At 40.1% G+C, this 23,608-nt stretch overlaps 6 gene segments (V, D, J or C); 4 read left to right on the forward strand and 2 right to left on the reverse strand.

Moving 5' to 3' along the window:
• Positions 1–19,539, reverse strand: part of LOC122864322 — a 44,911-nt gene extending 25,372 nt beyond the window's left edge. Inside the window, exon 1 of the C gene segment in view lies at positions 19,510–19,539.
• LOC122864303 lies at positions 6,235–6,804 on the forward strand. The segment is given in 2 exon segments: positions 6,235–6,344; positions 6,452–6,804. Coding segments are annotated over 2 exon segments (423 nt in total).
• LOC122864311 lies at positions 8,986–9,552 on the forward strand. The segment is given in 2 exon segments: positions 8,986–9,095; positions 9,203–9,552. Coding segments are annotated over 2 exon segments (414 nt in total).
• On the forward strand, positions 12,207–12,992 carry LOC122864315. The segment is given in 2 exon segments: positions 12,207–12,353; positions 12,570–12,992. Coding segments are annotated over 2 exon segments (360 nt in total).
• On the reverse strand, positions 17,789–19,566 carry LOC122864733. The segment is given in 3 exon segments: positions 17,789–18,313; positions 19,129–19,206; positions 19,563–19,566. Coding segments are annotated over 3 exon segments (409 nt in total).
• A 149-nt stretch (positions 19,567–19,715) lies between these two features.
• LOC122864309 lies at positions 19,716–20,606 on the forward strand. The segment is given in 2 exon segments: positions 19,716–20,139; positions 20,247–20,606. Coding segments are annotated over 2 exon segments (414 nt in total).
• Positions 20,607–23,608: the final 3,002 nt, after the last annotated feature.

Consider the following 23,608-nt stretch of genomic DNA (forward strand, 5'->3'; position numbering starts at 1 on the left):
CACTCTGACCATCAGTGGAGTCCAGACTGAAGATGCAGCAGTTTACTACTGTCAGAGTCTCCACAACATCAACAGCCAGTGGTTGTTCACACAGTGAAAAAGCGTCGTACAAAAACCTCCCTCAGTCAGACTGAACAGAAACTGAAGTGACTGCTGCAGCTGGAAGCTACTGCAGAGACTGATACACTTCACTGAGTACAATGACATGCTTCACACACATAAAATATACTGTATGTGACTAGTTTTCTCTGTGTTTTCCTTCCCTGGTGTCCCTTGTGTGTTTTTGTCTGTCTCTTTGTGTCTGTGTGTGTATGTGTGCTGTGGGTGTGGTTCTCATTCACTCTCCATCCTGGTTCCTGGTTACCTGCTAAGTACATACTCCTGCCTCTCATCAAGTTCATCACGTTGCAGTATATTAACCCTGGTTCTTCAGCCACTCATCGCCTGATCGTCTTGTCGTCCTGTGGTAGTATGTGCTCCAGGCCTCTGTCATGACTTTGTGATTCATTATGTCCTTGTGACTTTTTCTCGTGTGATTCTCCTGCCTAATCGTGTTTTTCCTTGTGCTTCAGGACCACACTCATCTGCCTGCCTGCCTGCTCTCAACCAGCTTTCCACCAGCCATCTCCAGCAAGCCACACCATTCCACCTCACTCATCCACGTAGCTCAGGTCTCCCCAGCCATCGCTCACCGCCCTCTGCCTTTGCAGGCTGCCTCTCAGCTCACTCAATCTCCATTCCCCATTCCCCTTACAATTAAGACCCACTTTTATATTCATTTACTCTGGCGTTTGTGCCAGCTTTGGGGTCAAAATCTGCAAAACTGTAACACTGTATGTATAAATATTTTAATTTAAATAAATATTTTGAATAGAATAAAAATAAAATAAATAAAACACTATATACAGTTATTTACATACATATGCCATTCATATGACATATTACATACATATTGCCATCTTGGACAGTGTCTCCCACCCGCTCCATGACGTGCTAGTCAAGCAAAGGAGCACCTTCAGCAGAAGACTCATCCCCCAAAATGCACCACAGAGCGCCACAGGAAGTCATTCCTGCCTGTGGCCATCAAACTATTTAACTCCTCCCTCTAAGTGTTAGTCTGTTTGACCCTAAGTCATTAAACTGGACATTGAGCATTACCTCTCCGCCATAATTAATAATAATTGTGCAATATTCTGTGTACTACTCCTGTGCAATATTAGTTTTCCCATGTTAGTTTTTCTTATTTATTGTTATTGATATTATATACCTCTATTACTCTCGACAGTACATGCACCTCCGCTTATTATTACTATTACTTATTACACATTTAGTTACATTGTATTTTATACTGTACTTTCATCATCATCCAGAAAACCCACTTGGTACTCGACACTTAGTTTATCTTATACTTATACCGACATGATACTTAATTTATTTTCTGACCTGTTTTATTGTGTTTATAGTGTATCATATCGTTTTCTAGTACTTTCTCCTGTGTGCACTGACGTAAAGGCAAGCTACTGTAACAAAGAGTTTCCCTACGGGGATCAATAAAGTATTTCTGATTCTGATTCTGATATATAACATATACACCCAGAAATCTTTAATGTATAGCAAGGTTGGTTGCAGATTCTGGTATCCACATATCATCATCAAAGTGAAATGAAACTGTTAAAACTCAAAAACATTGTTAATAAGTACTTCACTAATAACCCCCAATGGATTACTACATAGTAGACAATGAGTTACTAGAGAATGGACTGGGAGAGGATATACTAGTGAATCATTAGGTAATGATTAGTTCATGAATATCTTTGAATCGATCATACTGACCTTTTTCTTCATGAGTTGTTCCTGTTAAACTATCAGCCGGTGAACAGCACAAAACTAGTAACAGCTCATTCATTACTAATTACTTAAACATTACTTACAGTTTTTATGCAAGTAAAGTAATACATCATACTAAGTTAAGTAGTCCCTTATTACTTCATCATTAGTTTAAGATTACTTAGCCTTTTTGTGCCCCCTCAAGTAGATTGGTGCATCAAACTGAGTGGTTACTGAGTACTGAATCATTGCTTCATGAGTACCTGTCCATTAGTTAATTATTTCAGCATTAAGCAACAGTGTTTGGGATTTCCTTTCATTGTTTTCAGATACAAGAACAGCCACAACATACACAATAGTGGTTAGCATTAGCACTTGGCATTAGCATGTAGCTGACATTAGTTTTTTGCAAGGGTAATAATTGCTTGACTTTAATCGACTGGTCATCCATTTCTGTGTCTTCCACCAGGGGCGTAGAACTAAATTCTGGACCCTGTACATCAGCAGTCTCTATGGGCCCCTCCCTGCATCCACGGCTATTCATTCTAGTATCTTTGTGGGCACTCCTCAAATCAGGGCCCTGTATACTCAGTCACCATTTCCCCCCCAGTCCTAAGCCTATCTTCCACCGTGGCTGCCAACAGCGCAGGAGCTGAGTCTTTACACCATGGCAGCAAGCCCCACCCCCAAAGTTCCTGTACTTTTGGAAAGTGCTACCCCCCGAGCAGGGACCTTTTGGGGCCTCACAGGCTGGCCCTCTCTGGCACAGCGGCAACAACACATTTTCCCTTACATGCAACTCAGAAACCCGACAAATACAAAGAGACTGAAAATTCATTCTCAATCTTGGTAACAGCAAACCCATTCTCCACAGTGTCCATGTACTCACTTTTGTGGAGCTTTCAGTCATATCACATGATCTTCCTCAGCAGATGGAGTTGCTCAGTCGTCACTGAAATGTAGATTTTCGAATTCCCATTCCTCTGAACATTTTTGGGACTTCTTGTCCACGTTGGCTTCAAAGGTAAAAGATTCCATGACAACTGGGCAAACTACTTCTGCTGAGGTGTGAGAACAAATTTGAGAGAAACTGTGAGTTTTGATGAAACTTATATTTTGTCTGTGCTTTATTGATCAACAATAAGGAGTATAATGACGCACAGTAAATATTCAATACATTACTATAGAGCATTGAAGACTGCCAGATGTTGATATGGAAATTGTTTCTTTCCTCCTTTGCTGAGCTCAGTAACCATGGTAACAAACAGGCATCGCTGCTGAACCATGGCAACAGACAGGTTTCAGTACTAAAGATAAAGTTAAAAGTGACATTTTGTTCCTCTGATGCATTAATGTTTGCTAAGCAAACTACAAACATATCTGAGTTTTAAAGTAAAAAAATACATAACCTAATATGACAGATGTCAGGTTTATATTGTTTTACAGTGTGATAAAGATTTCTTGTCTAAAACAGAAAGGACCTCGATGGTGTGTGATTATACTGTTCATTCAAAATGAACCGTGTTAACAACTGAGTTACGTATTAAAACTAATCAAATCAAACCTACTCTTACAGCATGTTGTTTAAATATAACAGCTATGTTTTAAGATAATCATTTGTAATAAAGTAAAGTACTTGATCAAGATCAAGGAAAACCCATGAACAATACTTGGCTCAGTATTTGGGCTGAAATTTAAAAACTTTTCTGAACATTTTCTTCAAAGAGAATACTTTTTTTGCAGTGAAACAAAATGTTTAACTGAAGAAGATTTTAGTCTGAGACATAATGTGACACAATCAAGCATCACTGTAATTAAATTAAATTCCAATCACTAGTTAAATATTTCAGTAAAGTCTACAAGAAAACAGAATTTGGGTTATTAAAGGAGTTAAATGTTCTTATAGTTAACATCCAGTCTGGTTCTCCCTCCCTGTACCACAGTGACAGAAAGACGGCTCACTGACTTTGATAACAACTCACCTAACACATTCACAGTTATGAGGTAAAGTGTTTAACAGTCAGAAACTCCACAAATGTAAAGGTAACCATTTAACCCTTACTGAATTGTTAAATGTCTTCAAAATCTTTTAAGTCTCTCACAGTAAAATAAAGGCAAAAAAGAAATTTTGTTGAAGGACCTCAGCCTCCTCAGAAAATAGAGGCGGTTCTGACCCTTCCTGTAAAGAGCTTGAGTGTTCTTAGCCCAGTCCAGTTTATTGTCCATGTGTACTCCCAGGTATTTGTAGTCCTCAGCAATGTCCACACTGACCCCCTGGATGGAAACCGGGATCACTGGTGCCTTGGCCCTTCGTAGGTCTAAAACCAGCTCCTTAGACTTAGTCGCTTTGAGCTGCAGATGGTTCTGTTCAAACCATGAGACAAAGCTACCCACCACAGCCCTGTACTCAGTCTCATCACCACCGCTGATACATCCCACCACAGCAGAGTCATCAGAAAACGTCTGAAGGTGGCAGGACTCTGTGTGGTAGCTGAAGTCTGTGGTGTAGATGGTGAAGAGGAAGGGAGAGAGGACGGTCCCCTGAGGGGCCCCAGTGTTGCTGACCACACTGTCTGACACACAGTGCTGCAGACGCACGTGCTGCCAGTCTGGTAGTCAACATCCAGGTAGTCAACATCCTGATCACCTGATGTTATGAAATATTAGTAATCTGACTCTGAGACAAACCCAGTAACTGTGGATTTCATGGATCAACTGTTATTATTAAGAAAGTAGTTATTCCTATAATCTTACACATGGACACCACTGATGAGATGAATAGGTCTTTCTTTTTTTCTACATACAGAGACTGTGTTGTCCTAACTTTCATTGGGCCTGTTATTCTAAAACATTCCTGGGGTTAAAATCTCAGATCACAGTCATGTTGTATCACTTTATGCTGATGATAAAATGCTTTTTATTTCTAATCCTAAAAAGAAATCAGACGTTCTTATATTTATTCAGAGACCTGAAACTTACAATCATTTCTAGGTACAAATTAAATCTATACAACATATCTATCTTCATCAAGAGCAGACTTCAGTGATACAAGATAAATGGGTGGTCTTGTCGGGTCTCTGTAAAGATATAATAAAGAATATGGTCTAGACTTGCTCTATAAGAAAAGTCCAATGAATTCTGTTATAAATTGGCGCCATATATATAAAATTGAATTGAACTGAATTGGTTTTCTATTAAAATTCTTTAATCATTATGGGTATAGTTACCAAGGTTCATTAATATCAGACAGACCTGCAACGACAATGAAAATCATTTCCCCAGTCATTAAATTATGAAGAATTGAAATACAAAAAGGATAGTCTTGTTATTACCGTGGCTTCATGTCATATACTAACATGCGTTCCTAATACAAAATATATGGCAAAGAAGTCATAAGACTTCACTTCACTTTTATAAATAGAAAATAGAAGGAAACCAATCTTAGATGACACTTTTATTGTTCTGAAATATTAAAACCTTCAACAATACAACAAGCAAGAAAACATTAATGTTGAAACGTGTGTTGAGAGAAAGAGAGAACCAGAGAGAGGGAGTGCAGACTCAGAGCAGTAGCAGTGTAAAACCAGTAGCAGAGTCCCAGTGAGTCAGGTCAGGACTGGGAACACTGGTCTCTCCTCAGTGTCTCTGAGACCAGAGTCTGGCAGCCCTGGGTGGCCTCACAGGTCACAGAGCCCACACTGGTCTGCAGGGAGCCCCTGCTGCAGCTCCTCGCTGGAGGGGGCAACACCGTCAGGGTGGGGACGACTCAATCCACTGCAGAGAGAGAGAAATTAATAAAGTTTATATGAGGGAAACTAAACTCCACCCTGTTGGTTGCAGCAGAGGAAGCTACTGGTTCTGTTGGTCTTCCTCAGATTGAATTAAATTAGTCTTTAACGTTTCACTTCCCTCTCTGAGCTCAGTAACCATGGCAACAGACAGGCATCACTGCTGAACCACAACAGACAGGTTTCAGTACTAAAGATAAAAAGTTTTAACAGGCACACTTTTAATTGGAGGCATATTCTTCATATTCTGAGTTTTATATAACTATAACTAACTATAACCAAAATATTACACATAAGATAAAGACTGTGAAGCTTTTATTGTTATCTATCTTAAATATTTCTTGTCTCAATCCAAAACCTCATAATTGATAATTTGTATTTGTTCTCTTCATGTAAGCAGGAATCCTTACTGAACAGTCAGGCTTCATTACTGAAACATTCAAATGAATATTGTAAACTACTGAACTAAGTATTGATCCATTAATAAACAGCATCATCAGAGTGATCCAAGTCCCTGCTGGAGTCAGTCAGAACATTTCCATAGAGAGCCACTTTGCATCAGCAGCACCATGCTCCAGTGCTCTGGGAGAGTTTATAATCCTGAGAGTTGAACACTGGATGACTGACAGCTGTCCTTCATGACAACAGAAGCCACAGAAATCCTCCTCATCAAAAACATGACTTTGATCTCCGTCCTCATCTGGACTCTCCTCTGCTGCTGCTTCACAGGTAAAGTCCAGAGAATCAAGCTCCTCTCCTCCGTGAACATACGTCCCTCTGAAATGAAGCCGACAAAACCATGACGCTGCTTTATGTTTTTGTCTCTGTATCCTCAGAGTCCAGAGGCCAGGTCACAGTGACTCAGCCTGGAGCAGTGAGCTCTGCTCTGGGAGGTTCCGTCTCCATCAGCTGTAGGACCAGTCAGAATGTTAATGTTTGGAGCAACAAGCACCTTTTAGCCTGGTACCAACAGAGAGATGGAGAAATTCCTAAACTCCTCATCTACCATGCTAGCACTCGAGCATCAGGGATTCCAGGTCGTTTTACAGGCAGTGGATCAAACTCTGACTTCACTCTGACCATCAGTGGAGTCCAGACTGAAGATGCAGCAGTTTACTACTGTCAGAGTTATCACTACATCAACAGTCAGTGGTTGTTCACACAGTGAAAAAGCGTCGTACAAAAACCTCCCTCAGTCAGACTGAACAGAAACTGAAGTGAGTGCTGCAGCTGGAAGCTACTGCAGAGACTGATACACTTCACTGAGGACACACACACACACACACACACACACACACCAATTCAGATTTATAGGATGAAACAATTACAGACAGGACTTACTGGAAAATCATTACATTTGAAAGTTTGTAAAAAAAATAGACCCATCACAGATACCAAAACATCAAATTTCATCATTAGTTTCATTGTGTCATTGTGACAGTTTCTGAACGTTCTGGCAACTTTTATCACTGAGAAAACAAACAGTGCTGGACTCTTCAAATTCTTTTCAGATTGAGATTTCCAATATTTTACAAGAAGCATCAATGCCAAGAATGTTCTTTGTGAAAAATTCAGTTGTTTACAGCAAATCAAGATAAGATAAGATAAGATGTACCTTTATTGATCCCCTGTAGGGGAAATTCAATTTGACACAGCAGCACAAGGGAATGTAGAAAAAAATTCTAAATTTCTAAAATATACATACAGTACATACACTCATACAGCAACTGTTTGTATATACATGCCCCCTAAGCGCTTTGAGGCTTATGGGGCTGGATGAGTCTGTGGCTGAACGTGCTCCTGAGCCGGCTCAGCTCGGCATAGAGAGGATGATGAGAGGGTTGTCCATGATAGCTTTCAACTTCCCTCTCATCCTCCTCTCTGTCACTGCCTCCACATTGTCCAGTTCCATCCCCACCACGGAGCTGGCCTTCCTCACCAGCTTGCCCAGTTTGTTGGCACCACAAGTCCCCATGCCACCTCCCCAGCACACCTCAGCAAAGAAGGGAACACTGGCCACTACAGACTGGTAGAACGTCGTAGCAGCCTAGTGCTCACATTGAAGGACCTGAGCCTCCTCAGAAAGAACAGCCTGTTCTGTCCTTTCCTGTAGAGAGCCTCAGTGTTGTCTGACCAGTCCAGTTTGTTGCTGAGTTGCACCCATAGGAACTTGTAGGTGTCCACCATCTCCACCCCCTTACCCCTTATGGCGACAGGGGTGGGGGGCCTCTTGATGTGCTGGACCAGCAGCTCCTTGGTTTTCCCGATGTTGAGCTGTAGGTGGTAGCTGTCGCACCATCCTATGACTCTGTACTACTCCTCCTTATCATCTGTGATACAGCCGACAATGGAGGAGTCATCCAAGAACTTCTATAAGTGGCACGTTCCCGAGTCGAAGCAGAAGTCAGATGTGGGGAATATATACGGTGACAGTACAGTTCCTTAGGGTGTGCCAGTATTGCTTGTGACCGCGTGTGACAAGCAGCCTTGTGGCCTGATGGTTACAGTTAAAACTTTAAAAACTCAAAATGAAAACAATAATTTTTAGATTTTAAAACATCGGAAATGTGACATGAAGTTATGCATTGAGGAGATCAGATCACGTATCAGCACAGCAGGTGATTGATTGTCAGTTCTGTGTAACCTCTACCTGTTACCTGTTTTAGCACAGCCACAACATTAGATGGCAGTGGTGACCATTATTGTCATAAGAAAAACCCAGAGCAGCTGCGTTTACTTTCTCTCACATTCACTTTGTCACACAAAGCAGGAACAGTGGTGCTGAGGAGAGAGAGTTTCATCTGTTCACAGCAGCTCCTACCTGCTTTAGGATACCACAGCTAAGCACTGTCAGGCTGCACTGACAGAGCTGTCAGATGTGACCTGCATTACATCGTCTCATCATGTCTTTCTAAAATAATCATCTATCATTAAAATAATGGCTTTAAAATCATTAGACTGGGAGAAAGATAGCCATGCACATTAAACAATGAACCAAAAGAGTTCTTGAGCCAAAATATTACAATTACAGTATTTTCTTCATACAGAGTTATGCAGAGTAGTTTTATTCAATGAATTGATAAGAATGCAGAAAATAAAAGTTACACTGTTATTGCATCAAGATTATTTATTTAAAAGTGGATTTTAATCTGGTTATCGACACTGTGAAGCCTTCAAGAATTGTTGCGCTTACATCAAATTTCAAATGTCAGACCCAATAAGATAATAAGTATTGATCCATTAATAGACCTCATCATCAGAGTCCCTGTTGGAGTCAGTCAGAGCATTTCCATAGAGAGCCACTTTGCATCAGCAGCACCATGCTCCAGTGCTCTGGGAGAGTTTATAGTCCTGAGAGTTGAACACTGGATGACTGACAGCTGTCCTTCATGACAACAGAAGCCACAGAAATCCTCCTCATCAAAAACATGACTTTGATCTGCGTCCTCATCTGGACTCTCCTCTGCTGCTGCTTCACAGGTAAAGTCCCGAGAATCAAGCTCCTCTCCTCCGTGAACATCCGTCCCTCTGAAATGAAGCCGACAAAACCATGACGCTGCTTTATGTTTTTGTCTCTGTATCCTCAGAGTCCAGCGGTCAGTACACAGTGACTCAGCCTGGAGCAGTGAGCTCTGCTCTGGGAGGCTCCGTCTCCATCAGCTGTAGGACCAGTCAGAATGTTTATAGCTCAAACCGTTTAGCCTGGTACCAACAGAGAGATGGAGAAACTCCTAAACTCCTCATTTACTTTGCTAGCACTCGAGCATCAGGAATTCCAGATCGTTTTACAGGCAGTGGATCAAACTCTGACTTTACTCTGACCATCAGTGGAGTCCAGACTGAAGATGCAGCAGTTTACTACTGTAAGAGTTATCATGAGATCAACAGTCAGTATGTGTTCACACAGTGAAAAAGCGTTGTACAAAAACCTCCCTCAGTCAGACTGAACAGAAACTGAAGTGACTGCTGCAGCTGGAAGCTACCGCAGAGACTGATACACTTCACTGAGGACACACACACACACACACACACACACACACACACACGCTGCACACAGACAAATTCATTTAGCGGTTTGAACATTTCACCATTGTTGGTTTAACCACCAGTGAATATGTATCAAAACAAATTTAACAACAAAAAAATTATCTTGATGGAAACCAAATTACTTTCTCCGTCACATTTTCTCACCATCCATTCATATCTCATTATAATCTCATGTTCTTATCAATTTTCTGAAGAATATAAAGGCCAACCTGGGACAGTTAATGAGAAAAGGCTCGGCCATCAGCTTTGACCTCAGCTTCATACTGGATCACAGTTTTCTCAACAATTTCCGGAAAATGCAAAGACATAGATCAGCATCAGAAACCTTTGCAATAAAAAATGTCCAAACAAAACCTGTACATCCTTCAAATCACACAAAATATTACTTTAAATATGTAAAACTATGTTATCTAATGAAAAGCTCAAAATCAAATGAAATCATAAAAAGGCAAAAGACATAAGTTACCTACTTAATATGACTAGATCTACATAAATAACTCTTACTGTATATATATATATATATATATATAATGCAATAACACATTTTCCCCTACATGCAACTCAAAAACCCAACAAATACACTGCGATTAAAATTCATTCTTGACCATGGAAACACCAAAACAATCTGCACAACTTCCATCCACTAACTGTTGTGAAGCTTTCAATCCTATCACATGATCTTCCTCAGCAGATGGAGTTGCCCAGTTGTCATTGAAATGTAGATTTGGAGAAGTTCTTGTATTTCAAATACATGGGCCGGACGTGGCCATCCAACAGGCCGGGGGGGTCAGGCACCGTGTAGTTCCTAGAGCACCTCCTCTTTTTGTATTCATCACATGTGATGGAAATAAAGTACCGTTGGTTCAGCACGTCGATCAAAGATCCGTAGGTGTAAAGCAGGAAGTCCTGCACAATAAGGATGTGAGTCTCCTCCTCCTCCTCCTCATGGTCAGGCTTTGGGACATCTCAGTATCCAGGGTGTTATTAACGCCATGCAACGACCTCTCAAACCTGGTTCTCCAACCAAGCATAGATCGTACTCTTTTTGGCATTCAATGCCAAATGTTCAATGCAATAAATTCTTCTCAGGCTTTGTAGTTTACTCTAATAGTTCATGTACGCATGCGTCGGCGTTGTGTGTGCCCGCCAGAGGCAACGTCTTAAACCGTCAGGATTTGACATTTTATCCAGTTTTTGAGCCACTTTTCATGCTACACTTTTATCCTGGCTATTTTTTACCCATATGTTTTAACATGGTAAAAGTTTTTAGTCATCGGACGTGTGGATCTTTATTTGAAGTTATTTTAAGTTGGCTGTCAACTCAACGTGGTTTACCGGAATACCTCCACTGCTGCTAGCTCATCTCGGTTTGTTTTTAGCCTGGCGGCTAGGCTAGCCGGTCGCTTTTATTGAGGATTTTAAGCTTGAGGGAGTCTAGCTTATGATCCCACTCCTTCGTGGCTTGGCTCCATCATCACAGGCGCCCGGGCATGAAGTTGTTTCAGCTAAGCCTGAAGATCAGTCGCTCCTCATGGGTGCAAAGCCCAAAGCAATGGCCTTTTCTACTCCTTGCCATGTCCCAGTGGAGGCACGGTCACTCGTCGGCGGGGGTGGTGAGAAGTCTCCAGTGGGTTCGAGTCCACGTCAACTGGAGCACTGACATGGTGCAAAGCGCCCACCTCCCCCTCCTTCACTCCCGCTGGCAAACAGGTTTGACATCCTGGAAACGCAGGGCTTCCCTCCACTGGAGGGACGCTCCCATTTTCCAGCGGTCAAGTCCTCCTCCTCCTCTTACTGAAAGTTACTGAAAGAGGCCCGTGATCACGAGAAGCTCTGGAGGTCTTTATTGTTATTATCTCTTATTTAATTTTTGCCCATCATGTATTTTATCATTCACTGTGGTATTTAATTTTCTCTCTCTGTGAAGCACTTTGTACTTTGTTTTGATAAGTGCTCTATAAATAAAGTGTGTTATAATTATTATTATTACTCCGATTCATTAAACTTTCTGGACTCTAAAACTTTTAAACATGAGAATTTCTACCAATGTCACATTTCATTTGTAAGACACATACAGTATATCTTATAATTCACTTCAATATATTTATATAGCGCCAACTCATAACAGAAGTTATCTCATTGCACTTTTCCTATAGAGCAGGTTTAGACCTTTACAGAGACCCAACAAATTCCACCATGAGCAAGCATTTGGCGACAGTAGCAAGAAAAAACTTCCTGTGTGTAGCATGAAGGGACTACTAACTTATTTTCATTATACAACCTTGTGTTGTATAATGATAAATAAATTACCTTGTACCTAAACATGTTAAACCTGCATTAATATTAATATAATTAATCACTGTCAAGAAAGACCATATTACCAAACTGGAAACACAGAAAAAACCGGGATCAGTTTTCTACCAGACTTTTCAATATCCTCTACATGTAAATATGTAAATATGCAGGGCAACGCTCTCAGCACTGAGGGGGAAACACCATGATATGTTGAGGACAGCTACAGTTCACTGACTCTGTATGTTTGCATATGTGTCCTGCCTCTCTGCTCCCAGCCGTTAAGAGGCCAGTGTTGATCAGTGGCTGTCCAGGCCTTTCAGAGCCACTGACACGCCAGCAGCACAATGATGATGTCACTGATTCTACTGCTGGCCACCCTGGGGCTCCTTGTTCAGGGTGAGACTCTCTTCTGAAAACTTTGCTTCAGGATGCAAACAGGTTCACCACAATGATGTTCTGCTGTGATGGAGAAACACTGAAACGAGCAGCATTTACCTTCTTCCATCTACTCTCCATGTTAAAGAAATTAGACTCTTCTGTTTGGATGTTGATCATCTCTCTCCAAAGTGGATTTGTCTCAATAACCCTTCTGCTCTTTTTCATGTTTTCCAGATTCATCAGGAGAAATCATCCTGACTCAGTCTCCTGAATCTCAGTCTGTTGTTCCAGGACAGGCTGTCTCTATCAGATGTAAAGCCAGTTCAAGTGTTGGTACTTGCCTCAACTGGTACCTTCAGAAACCTGGAGAAGCTCCCAAACTCCTGATTTATTATTCTACAACTCATCAGTCTGGAGTTTCAGATCGTTTTAGTGGAAGTGGATCTGGGACTGACTTCACTCTGACCATCAGTGGAGTCCAGACTGAAGATACAGGAGATTATTATTGTCAGCACTGTAACAGCTGGCCATTCACAAAGTGATTCAACGTCGTACAAAAACCTCCCTCTTCTAGAGAGGAACTGATCTGAACGAACAGCTGCACAGAAATTAAAACACTACAGGATTGATTAACATATATTTTATGGTAGACCACAACAGCACTTTCAGCATTAAAACGTTTTTCATATTTCTGTTAAATATAGTTTCAGGAGTATTCTTTGTGCAATTTGCACGCAAGTATACGTTGGCTCAAAGTCAGAATTGATATTAGATCATTTCAGTTCTTAAAACATTCTAGTTTAAGTAACAGTAAAACACATAATCAACATTTTGGTACAAATGTTTAATAAATGCTTAATTTGAAACTTTGAAAAAGCCAGAAACTTCAAATTGTCAAACTCAGAGCAGAAAATTATCAAAGAATTTCAGCACTTAACAAAAGAAAATATATTCATGCATTTCTGAATTACACAGTATCGTTGGTACATTTTATTACACTCAAACACGTTGAGTGTCTTGTTGTTAATTAGATCATCTCGATAAACTATATAATACAGCACACTTCAATACAGAATAGGACACTGAGAATGATTCTTTGTAAAATGTTCAGAGAAAGTTACAAAATCCTATCAATCTGACCCTGAGACAAACTCTGTGTCTTAAGTTTAAATGGACCCACTGTTTTAAGTCAAAACAGCAACTTATGACGTCAGTTACAGATTTATAATATGCATGGAAACCAGTGATTTAATGAATAGGTCTTATTGTTTGATTACAACAGCAAGAGGCAGAGACTGTGCTATCTTCTCGTTTGTGTGGCAAGTCTTTTGGTGAAGTTACTCTGTCTCATTTAAACACTATCTGGTGGAAAATCTCAAATAATATTCATGTTGTGTGACTTTATGCAGATGATACCCTCCTTTATATTTCTGATCTCAAAGATCCTTATTGTAGTTTTTTAGACTATAAAATTCAGATCTTCAGAATCATTTCTAGATACAAATTAAGAACATATCAACACACTGATCTTCCACAAGGGTAGACATTAGTAATAACAAACAGCTTTGTGTTTTACCATTAAAATGGTCTTACTATGTGAATTGTTACCAAAGTTAATTAATATATATATATAAAACTGGAACAACTATAGAAGAATAGCCACAGTCTTAAATCTGTTTCAGATGTGACAATGTGCATTAATCTGACTAATGTTCGTAGTCTATAATACATGTCAAAAGACAATTCACTTTTGAAATACACGATATAATCTTTATTGTTTTAAAATGTTGAAACCATCAACAAGCAAGAACACGTCAATGTTGAAACATGTCATGAGACAAAAGAAAGTGAGAGAGAGTGAGAGAGTGCAGACTGAGAGCAGTAGCAGAGTAAAACCAGTAGCAGAGTCCCAGTGAGTCAGGTCAGGACTGTAGTGGCCGTCCTTCTCCAGCACCCCGGGGCTCCTGCTCTCCTCCCAGCTGCTGCTGCTGCTGCTGCCGTCCACCTTCCAGGTCAGACTCCAGTCTGAGGGGAAGCCCTTGTTGGCCAGGCACATGAGCGTGGCCTTCCCCTGCTGCAGCTCCTCTCTGGAGGGGGGCAGCACCGTCAGGGTGGGGACTACTCGACCCACTGCAGAGAGAGAGAGAGATTAATAAAATTTACATGAGGGAAACTAAACTCCACCTTGTTGGCTGCAGCAGAGGAGGCTACTAGTTCTGTTGGGCTCAGTAACCATGCAGAGTAGTTTTCTACAATTAACTGATGAGAATGTAGACGAGAAGAAAAAGTAAAACATTTTTGTGTGACAGGATTTTTTTATTGTAGTGGATTTTATTCTGGTTAACGACACTGGGAAGCCTTCAAATTTCAAATGTCAGACACAATAAAATAAGTAATAATAAGAAAACTTTATTTATAGAGCACTTATCAAAACAAAGTACAAAGTGCTTCACAACAAGAGAAATAAAATACCACAGTGAATGACGAAATATAAAGAAATAAAACACGTAAAATACACAAAAGCAATAAAATAAACAGTAAAATAAACAGCCAGTTCAGGTAAAGTCAGGATATGCTTTTTTGTATATATAAGTATTGATCTATTAATAAACAGCATCATCAGAGTCTCTGTTGGAGTCAGTCAGAGCATTTCCATAGAGAGCCACTTTGCATCAGCAGCACCATGCTCCAGTGCTCTGGGAGAGTTTATAGTCCTGAGAGTTGAACACTGGATGACTGACAGCTGTCCTTCATGACAACAGAAGCCACAGAAATCCTCCTCATCAAAAACATGACTTTGATCTCCGTCCTCATCTGGACTCTCCTCTGCTGCTGCTTCACAGGTAAAGTCCAGAGAATCAAGCTCCTCTCCTCCGTGAACATACGTCCCTCTGAAATGAAGCCGACAAAACCATGACGCTGCTTTATGTTTTTGTCTCTGTATCCTCAGAGTCCAGAGGCCAGGTCACAGTGACTCAGCCTGGAGCAGTGAGCTCTGCTCTGGGAGGCTCCGTCTCCATCAGCTGTAGGACCAGTCAGAATGTTTATTTTATAAGCCAACAAGCACTATTTAGCCTGGTACCAACAGAGAGATGGAGAAACTCCTAAACTCCTCATTTACTTTGCTAGCACTCGAGCATCAGGGATTCCAGGTCGTTTTACAGGCAGTGGATCAAACTCTGACTTCACTCTCCATCAGTGGAGTCCAGACTCAAGATGCAGCAGTTTACTACTGCCAGAGTTATCACTACATCAACAGTCAGGATGTGTTCACACAGTGAAAAAGCGTCGTACAAAACCTCCCTCAGTCAGACTGAACAGAAACTGAAGTAACTGCAGAGACTGATACACTTCACTGAGGACACACACACACACACACCAATTCAGATTTACAGAATGAAACAATTACAAACAGGACTTACTGGAAAATCATAAAATTTCAAAGTGTGTAACAATAGAGCGATTACAGATACCAAAACATCAAATTTCATCATTAGTTTTATTGTGGACACAGATAGAAACTGAAGTGACTGCTGCAGCTGGAAGCTACTGCAGAGAATGATACACTTAAGTGAGGACTCACACACACACACACACACACACACACACAGACATTGACAATTTCATTTAACTGGATCAGAACTAATAATCTATTGAAATAATTGAATAAGCAAATTATATAATTATCAATGGACATAAACAAACTGTTCTATTTATTAATAGGAACTGGACAGTTACATTAAAATAAATTAAGTTTACCATCACAGCTTCTCACCATCAGTTCATAGCACATTAGGATTTGATCCCATTTTTGTCATTAATAACAAACCCATTTTTAACCATGAACCCATGAACATGTAGCAAAATAACTTTAGTGACAAAAAATGATATTGATGGAAATTAAATGACTTTCTCCATTTCAGCTTCTCACCATCCATTCATGTCCCATTATAATCCCATGATGTTATCTGATTTGCCAATGAATAGAAAGGAGCCAAACCAAGACACTTTATGAGAAAAGTCTTGGTCATGACCTTTGACCTCAGCTTCATACTGGATCACAGCTATTTCAACTATATGCACTCAAAGGAAAATATGAAGACACAGATCAGCTGTCACAGCCTGTCATGTCCTCACCAGCCCGTAATCACCCACACCTGCTCCTAATTACACTCTTGCCCTTAATCAGCCCCAATCACATCCAGGATAAAACAAAACCTGTAGATCCTCAAATATCAGAAAATATTGTTTAAAATAAAAACTTGTGTCAACTAAAAAGATGAATAGGAATTGTAATAACAAAAGACATAAGTGTCCTCTTTGATATAACTATATCTACATAAATGACTTTAACTGCACATATATAAAGCATATGCAAAAACTCAATCTGCTGAGGAAGGTCATGGATTTCGATTAAAGCTCCAGAATAGCTACTGAATGCATCTTGTGCTGAAATGATCGTACAAAATGTTTAGTTAAATGAAAGAATTCCAAAAAAAAAAACATAAACAACTAATGAGAACTAAACTCACACAGTTTTAAGGTTATATTTTAGTGAAACAGAGATTTCAAAAGATTTAAGACTCATTCCAATGATACTGTAAAAAATAATTTAATACAGTGAGACATTAGTGGTTTCATAAGTTTTCCTTTATTTGAGGTTGAGTATTTAATTTAAATTCAATGCACCTACATGTAGATTCTGCAAAATTTGAGATCACGTTCATGTTTTGTTAGTTTCGCATATTCATTTGTTATTTTTGAGTCTTTTACTGATGAGTCTTTTATTTCAAAGCCTGAAATCATTTTTATTCAAATGTTTGTAGATTTATTGACAGGACTGAGTATATTGTCTTCATGCAAATAAAACATTTACCAAATAGGAATCCTCATTTAACTCAGGGTTTAGAGATACCTGGGGGATTTTCCATGAAAGGGTTAACCCATGTTAGATTACTCAAAATATAAGTTTTTAAAAAAACTACATCTGTTCTAAACAGAGAAAACAGGCAATAAAGTCTTCTCTCTGCAGCTAATAAACTTTAAGATATAATGACATATAAGAATATTTTTACATCTGAAAACCATCGACCAGTGCAATAACAACATTTTAAGCATCATGTAAATAATAACAAATGACAGATATGCATCACTGACATTAAATCTTTGGTGCAAAAATCTGAGATAAGAACCGAGTGATATTATCTCATGCTGACAATACTCATTTGTTTTTAATCCTTTAAACTGTATTGAGTAATGTAGATTTAAGTAAACTACACTTTTAAACATCAAAATGGCCCCCTTTCATCCATCATTCACACCTTGTTTATACCTGCATTAATGTAATCCCAGAGTGTATAAATAAAACCATCACCAGTAATGAGAAAGTCGTACATTGACATCAGTTATAATCTTGCACTGATAAAATGAAGTTAAAGGCATCTTTTATGAAATATGATTTAATTTGAAATTACGTTTTTATTTTCTTGCAGGATTAACAGCATGAGCATTATTACAACAATGAAACGTCACTACTTAAAGTTGAATAATGTTAAAATGATCTGATGACAGAAAGAGAGAGACAGTGTTGCAGAGTGCAGACTGAGAGCAGTAGCAGAGTAAAACCAGTAGCAGAGTCCCAGTGAGTCAGGTCAGGACTGGGGACACTGGTCTCTCCTCAGTGTCTCTGAGACCGGAGTCTGGAGAGCCCTGGGTGGCCTCACAGGTCACAGAGCCCACCTTCCTCCACTGGTCTGCAGGGAGCCTCAGGGTGCTGCTCCAGCTGTAGCGGCCGTCCTTCTCCAGCACCCCGGGGCTCCTGCTCTCCTCCCAGCTGCTGCTGCTGCTGCCGTCCACCTTCCAGGCCAGACTCCAGTCTGAGGGGAAGCCCTTGTTGGCCAGGCACATGAGCGTGGCCTTCCCCTGCTGCAGCTCCTCACTGGAGGGGGGCAGCACCGTCAGGGTGGGACGGGCATCACCTAGGAGACACCAATCAGCTTAGAGGACAGGGACCACACAGCTGTCAATCAACCACCAGACACCTGGACACCGTTACTGTGTGAGAGCTGATTTTCTCCTTTAAGGAGTTTCTGTCAGATGGTTTTTCTGCTCCACCAGTCACTCACTCACACATTGTTTCACTTCCCTTTAAGAAGCCTCTCATGCATATCAGCGCAGAGAGAATCATCATACAGAATGAGCTGAAATATGTCAAACTACACTGGAAATAAAAGTTGCAGATTTGGCAAAATGTTCAAACTTTCTCATCAAAATCATCCAAAATCTTAACTATACATTACTTTAAAGTATTTAGTGGAAACATAAACAATACAAACAGTTAATTGACAACAATCAAATCTTCTTTATGTGGATTTCAATCATCATTACCAAACTGTTTGAAACAATATATGACACAAGAAATCGATTTTGCACATTTTCAAATACCCATCTTTGACTTCAATCACTTTTCTTGAAGAAAGCTATTTTTTAATTAATCGTAACAACAGTTATCATCGTGGTGGAAAAGTTTAAACAAATCTAGGCAAACACTTTTACATTAAGATTGAAGTTTTATCCTTTCTACACTTCAAGCTGTTTGAATTTCAGTATGAAAGGAATTTGTAACGAAAGTTTAGTAAAACTGCTCTGAGTTGATAAAGGAGGAGAAATAAAATCATGAATACTTAATATTTTCTAATTAAAACAAGATCTATTTATCTGCTTCAAACATCCAAAAACTGAATTTAAAACATTAATTTACAATATTATTTTAAGTATTTGTGCAGAAACTTACTTCCAACATCCAGTCTGGTTCCTCCACCGAACGTGTTCCACAGTGATACAAACTCATTGAGCCGCCGTACAAAAACCTCTCACTGTAGAGAGACACGGCTCTCTGACTTTGTCAGACTGAACTAAACCTACAGGCCATCAAGATGCAACTTTACCATTAAAATTGGAAACAATCATTTCTTCTCTGGCTTAATATTTTATCTTCATGGGAATGAGTTTTATTTAATTTTTATTGCTGAAGTAAACTTTTTATCTTAGTGCAAAATATTTGTACAAAAATTAGACATTACAATGAAAAGGAAACTATTTTTTTCTGGAATGAAGAAATTATAGAGAAAAATAGCTCCTGAAACAATACAAATTTTGAGAACATTTGACTTACTTCCAACATCCAGTCTGGTTCCTCCACCAAAAGTCAACCACAGTGATACAAACTCATTGAGCCGCCGTACAAAAACCTCTCACTGAAGAGAGACACGGCTCTCTGACTTTGACACAAACAAACTCACCAGAATTAGTCTCTGTTTGTAAAATGTATTCAGATAAAAAGAAAAGTGTCAATAAAAACAACAGTAACAAATTTCCACAAAAATTTCCACAAAAATATACATAATGATTTCCTATTATATTTATTGTAATTGCTCTAGCAATACATTCAAATAAGAAAGGAGACATTTGGAAACAAAATATGTCTTGATGAATTAAGCCAAAATCATGTCAAACAGGTTTTTCAAAAATTCCTAATCACTTTTACGACAAACTGATTGATCCATTGGGAAACAGCATCATCAGAGTCCCTGCTGGAGTCAGTCAGAGCATTTCCATAGAGAGCCACTTTGCATCAGCAGCACCATGCTCCAGTGCTCTGGGAGAGTTTATAGTCCTGAGAGTTGAACACTGGATGACTGACAGCTGTCCTTCATGACAACAGAAGCCACAGAAATCCTCCTCATCAAAAACATGACTTTGATCTCCGTCCTCATCTGGACTCTCCTCTGCTGCTGCTTCACAGGTAAAGTCCAGAGAATCAAGCTCCTCTCCTCTGCGAACATCCGTCCCTCTGAAATGAAGGCGACAAAACCATGACGCTGCTTTATGTTTTTGTCTCTGTATCCTCAGAGTCCAGAGGCCAGGTCACAGTGACTCAGCCTGGAGCAGTGAGCTCTGCTCTGGGAGGCTCCGTCTCCATCAGCTGTAGGACCAGTCAGAATGTTCAGAGCTCAAACTATTTAGCCTGGTTCCAACAGAGAGATGGAGAAACTCCTAAACTCCTCATTTACGGTGCTAGCACTCGAGCATCAGGGATTCCAGTTCGTTTTACAGGCATTGGATCAAACTCTGACTTCACTCTGACCATCAGTGGAGTCCAGACTGAAGATGCAGCAGTTTACTACTGTCAGAGTGAACACTATATCAACAGTCAGCATGTGTTCACACAGTGAAAAAGCGTCGTACAAAAACCTCCCTCAGTCAGACTGAACAGAAACTGAAGTGACTGCTGCAGCTGGAAGCTACTGCAGAGACTGATACACTTCACTGAGACACACACACACACACACACACACACACACACACACACACACACACACACACACACACTCAAGCAAATGAAACATTTAACCGTTGTTGATTTTAACCACCCATGAGCATGTAGGAAAATAACTTCAATGATTTAAAAAAATGATCTTGGTGTAAATCAAATTACTTTCTTCATGACAGTTTCTCACCATTAATTCATGTCCCATTAAAATCCCATGTTCTTATCTGATTTGCAAATGATTCAAGAGGAACCAACCTGGGACAGTTAAGGAGAAAAGGCTTGGTCATGACCTTTGACCTCAGATTCATACTGGATCATAGCTAACTCAACTTTATTCAAAAGAAAATATGAAGACACAGATCAGCATCAGAAAGCATCCTGAAACCGTGATCAAAGCTTGTCCAAAGAAATTTAGAAAACATTTTAAATATATCAAGTTATGTCATCGGAAGGAAACAATTAGAATGACATAACTTACCTATTAATATAACAGTAGCTACAGTATATATATATTCTTAATCTTGGAAACAGCTAAACCTCTGCACAACATCCATCCACTAACTGTTGTGGGGCTTTCAATCATATCACATGAGCTTCCTCAGCAGATGGAAATTCAGTCACTGACAGCAAATCAAGTGTTGCAAGAAGTATTAAAAACAAACAGAAGGGCAAACAATGAATATCAACCTCTTAAAGCAAAATATATGTGTTATGAAGAAAATCTAATTCTGTAAAGCTTCATTTACACATCAGTATCAAGGTGAGAGCCTGAGAGTGCAGATGAACATGTCACAACACAAAGACTGAAAAGCTGTAAATACAGGAATTGCAAAATGTAGCAGTTAACTCGAAGTACACTATGCAGAGCAACCACAGCTCCTGTGGTGTGTGTACAGTCTGTGTAACACTGCTACATGGAGTTAAACGTTTATAAAGGTTATACATAAGTTACAGCATGCCCCTCTGTGTTCCTACAGAGATATTGCAAAAAGATGGAGGTGTAAATACAGTGACACAGGTATAAATCAGGTTGTACTGACAGAGCTATCAGATGTGTTGCGTAAATAACCCTTACATTTCTTTTTTAAATTATCACCTGCTGTTGTAAAATATTAGTGATCTGACCCCGAGACAAACCCAGTCTCTGTGGATTTAATGGATCTACTGTGATTATTAAGACAGCAGTTATTCCTGTAATTATACACATGGATATCACTGATGAGATGAATTGTTTTTTCTTTTCTTCACAGAAGCCTCAGTGAATTGGAAATGCGGTTCCACACCATGGGAACTCTATCATTAGCTGCTGTAGTTAGCCAGCCCCCCCCCCAGTAGCCGGTGCGGATCGACCAGAGGTAGCTCCTGTTAGCCGTCTCCCGAGCAGCCAGGAAACCAGGGAGGCTGGGTGACTGTCCGAAGGAAGCATAGCCCTAAGCAGAAGCCCACGGTTCATCACCAACCTGTTCACGTTTCTAACAAGTTCTCCCCACTCAGCGACACACCCGCTGAGAAACCATCTCTGATTATCGGCAGCTCCATTTTGAGAAACGTGAAGTTAGCGACACCAGCGACCATAGTCAAATGTATTCCTGGGGCCAGAGTGGGCGACGTTGAATCCTTTTAAAACTGCTGGCTAAGGATAAGTGTAAATACAGTAAGACTGTTATTCACGTCGGCGGTAATGACTCTCGATTACGCCAATCGGAGGTTATTAAAGTTAATGTTGAGTTGGTGTGTACATATGTAAAGACAATGTCGGTAGTTGACATTGCCCTGGCCTCCACCACCACCGTAAGGAACCTCTGAGTTATCATTGATCAGGATTTGTCCTTTAACTCCCACATGAAACAAACTTCAAGGACTGCCTTCTTTCACCTACGTAACATTGCAAAAATCAGGCACATCCTGTCTGAAAATTATGCCAAAAAGCTATTCCATGCATTTGTTACTTCTAGGCTGGACGAATGCAATTCCTTATTATCAGGCTGCCCGAATAAGTCCCTGAAGACTCTCCAGTGAATCCAGAATGCTGCGGCACGTGTACTGACAAGAACTAGAAAAAGAGATCATATTTCTCCAATATTAGCTTGTCTGCCCTGACTCCCTGTAAAATCCAGAATAGAATTTAAAATCCTTCTTTCACCTACAGAGCTCTTAATGGTCAAGCACGTTCATATCTTAACCCCACTAGAACACTGTGCTCCCAGGATGCAGGGTTACTTGTGGTTCCTAGAGTCACCAAAAGTAGAATGGGAGCCAGAGCCTTCAGTTATCAAGCTCCTCTCCTGTGGAATCAGGTCTCAGTTTGGGTTCAGGAGGCAGACGCCATCTCCACATTTAAGAATAGGCTTAAGACATTCCTCTTTGATAAAGCTTATAGTTAGGGCTGGCTTGGGTGAGTCCTGAACCATCACTTCTGCTGCTATAGGCTTAGACTGCCCGGAGACTTCCCATGATGCACCTCTTTCCTCTCTCCTCCTCTCCCTCTCCATCTGAATGCATTTGTATCCTATTACTGCATGTTACTAACTCGACATCTTCTCTCTCCCGTAGTTTTGTGCTTTCTCGTCTCTCTCCTCTCTCTTTCTGTCACTTTCAGCAGGTGTTTTGACCTCTGGAGCTGCAGAGTCTGGATCTGTGATTGCGGGCCACTTTCTGCACCCGTGTTCCTGCTCATCATCTGCTACTACAAGTGTTATTGTTAGTCTTATTACTTTTATTATCATTATTATTCCTATCAATATCATTCATATTATCATCACTTTATTAATATAAATATTACCACTGCCATTGCATTAATACTATTTTAGTAATCCCCACCCCCCTTCTCTGTCTCTGCCCCTCTCTATCTCTCTCTTAAAACCCAACATGGCAGTGGCAGATGGTCTGTAAATAATAGTATTAAGAGTACGGCCTAGACCTGCTCTATAGGAAAAGTGCA

Source organism: Siniperca chuatsi, linkage group LG17, assembly GCF_020085105.1.
Source record: "Siniperca chuatsi isolate FFG_IHB_CAS linkage group LG17, ASM2008510v1, whole genome shotgun sequence".
Classification (NCBI taxonomy): Eukaryota; Metazoa; Chordata; class Actinopteri; order Centrarchiformes; family Sinipercidae; genus Siniperca; species Siniperca chuatsi.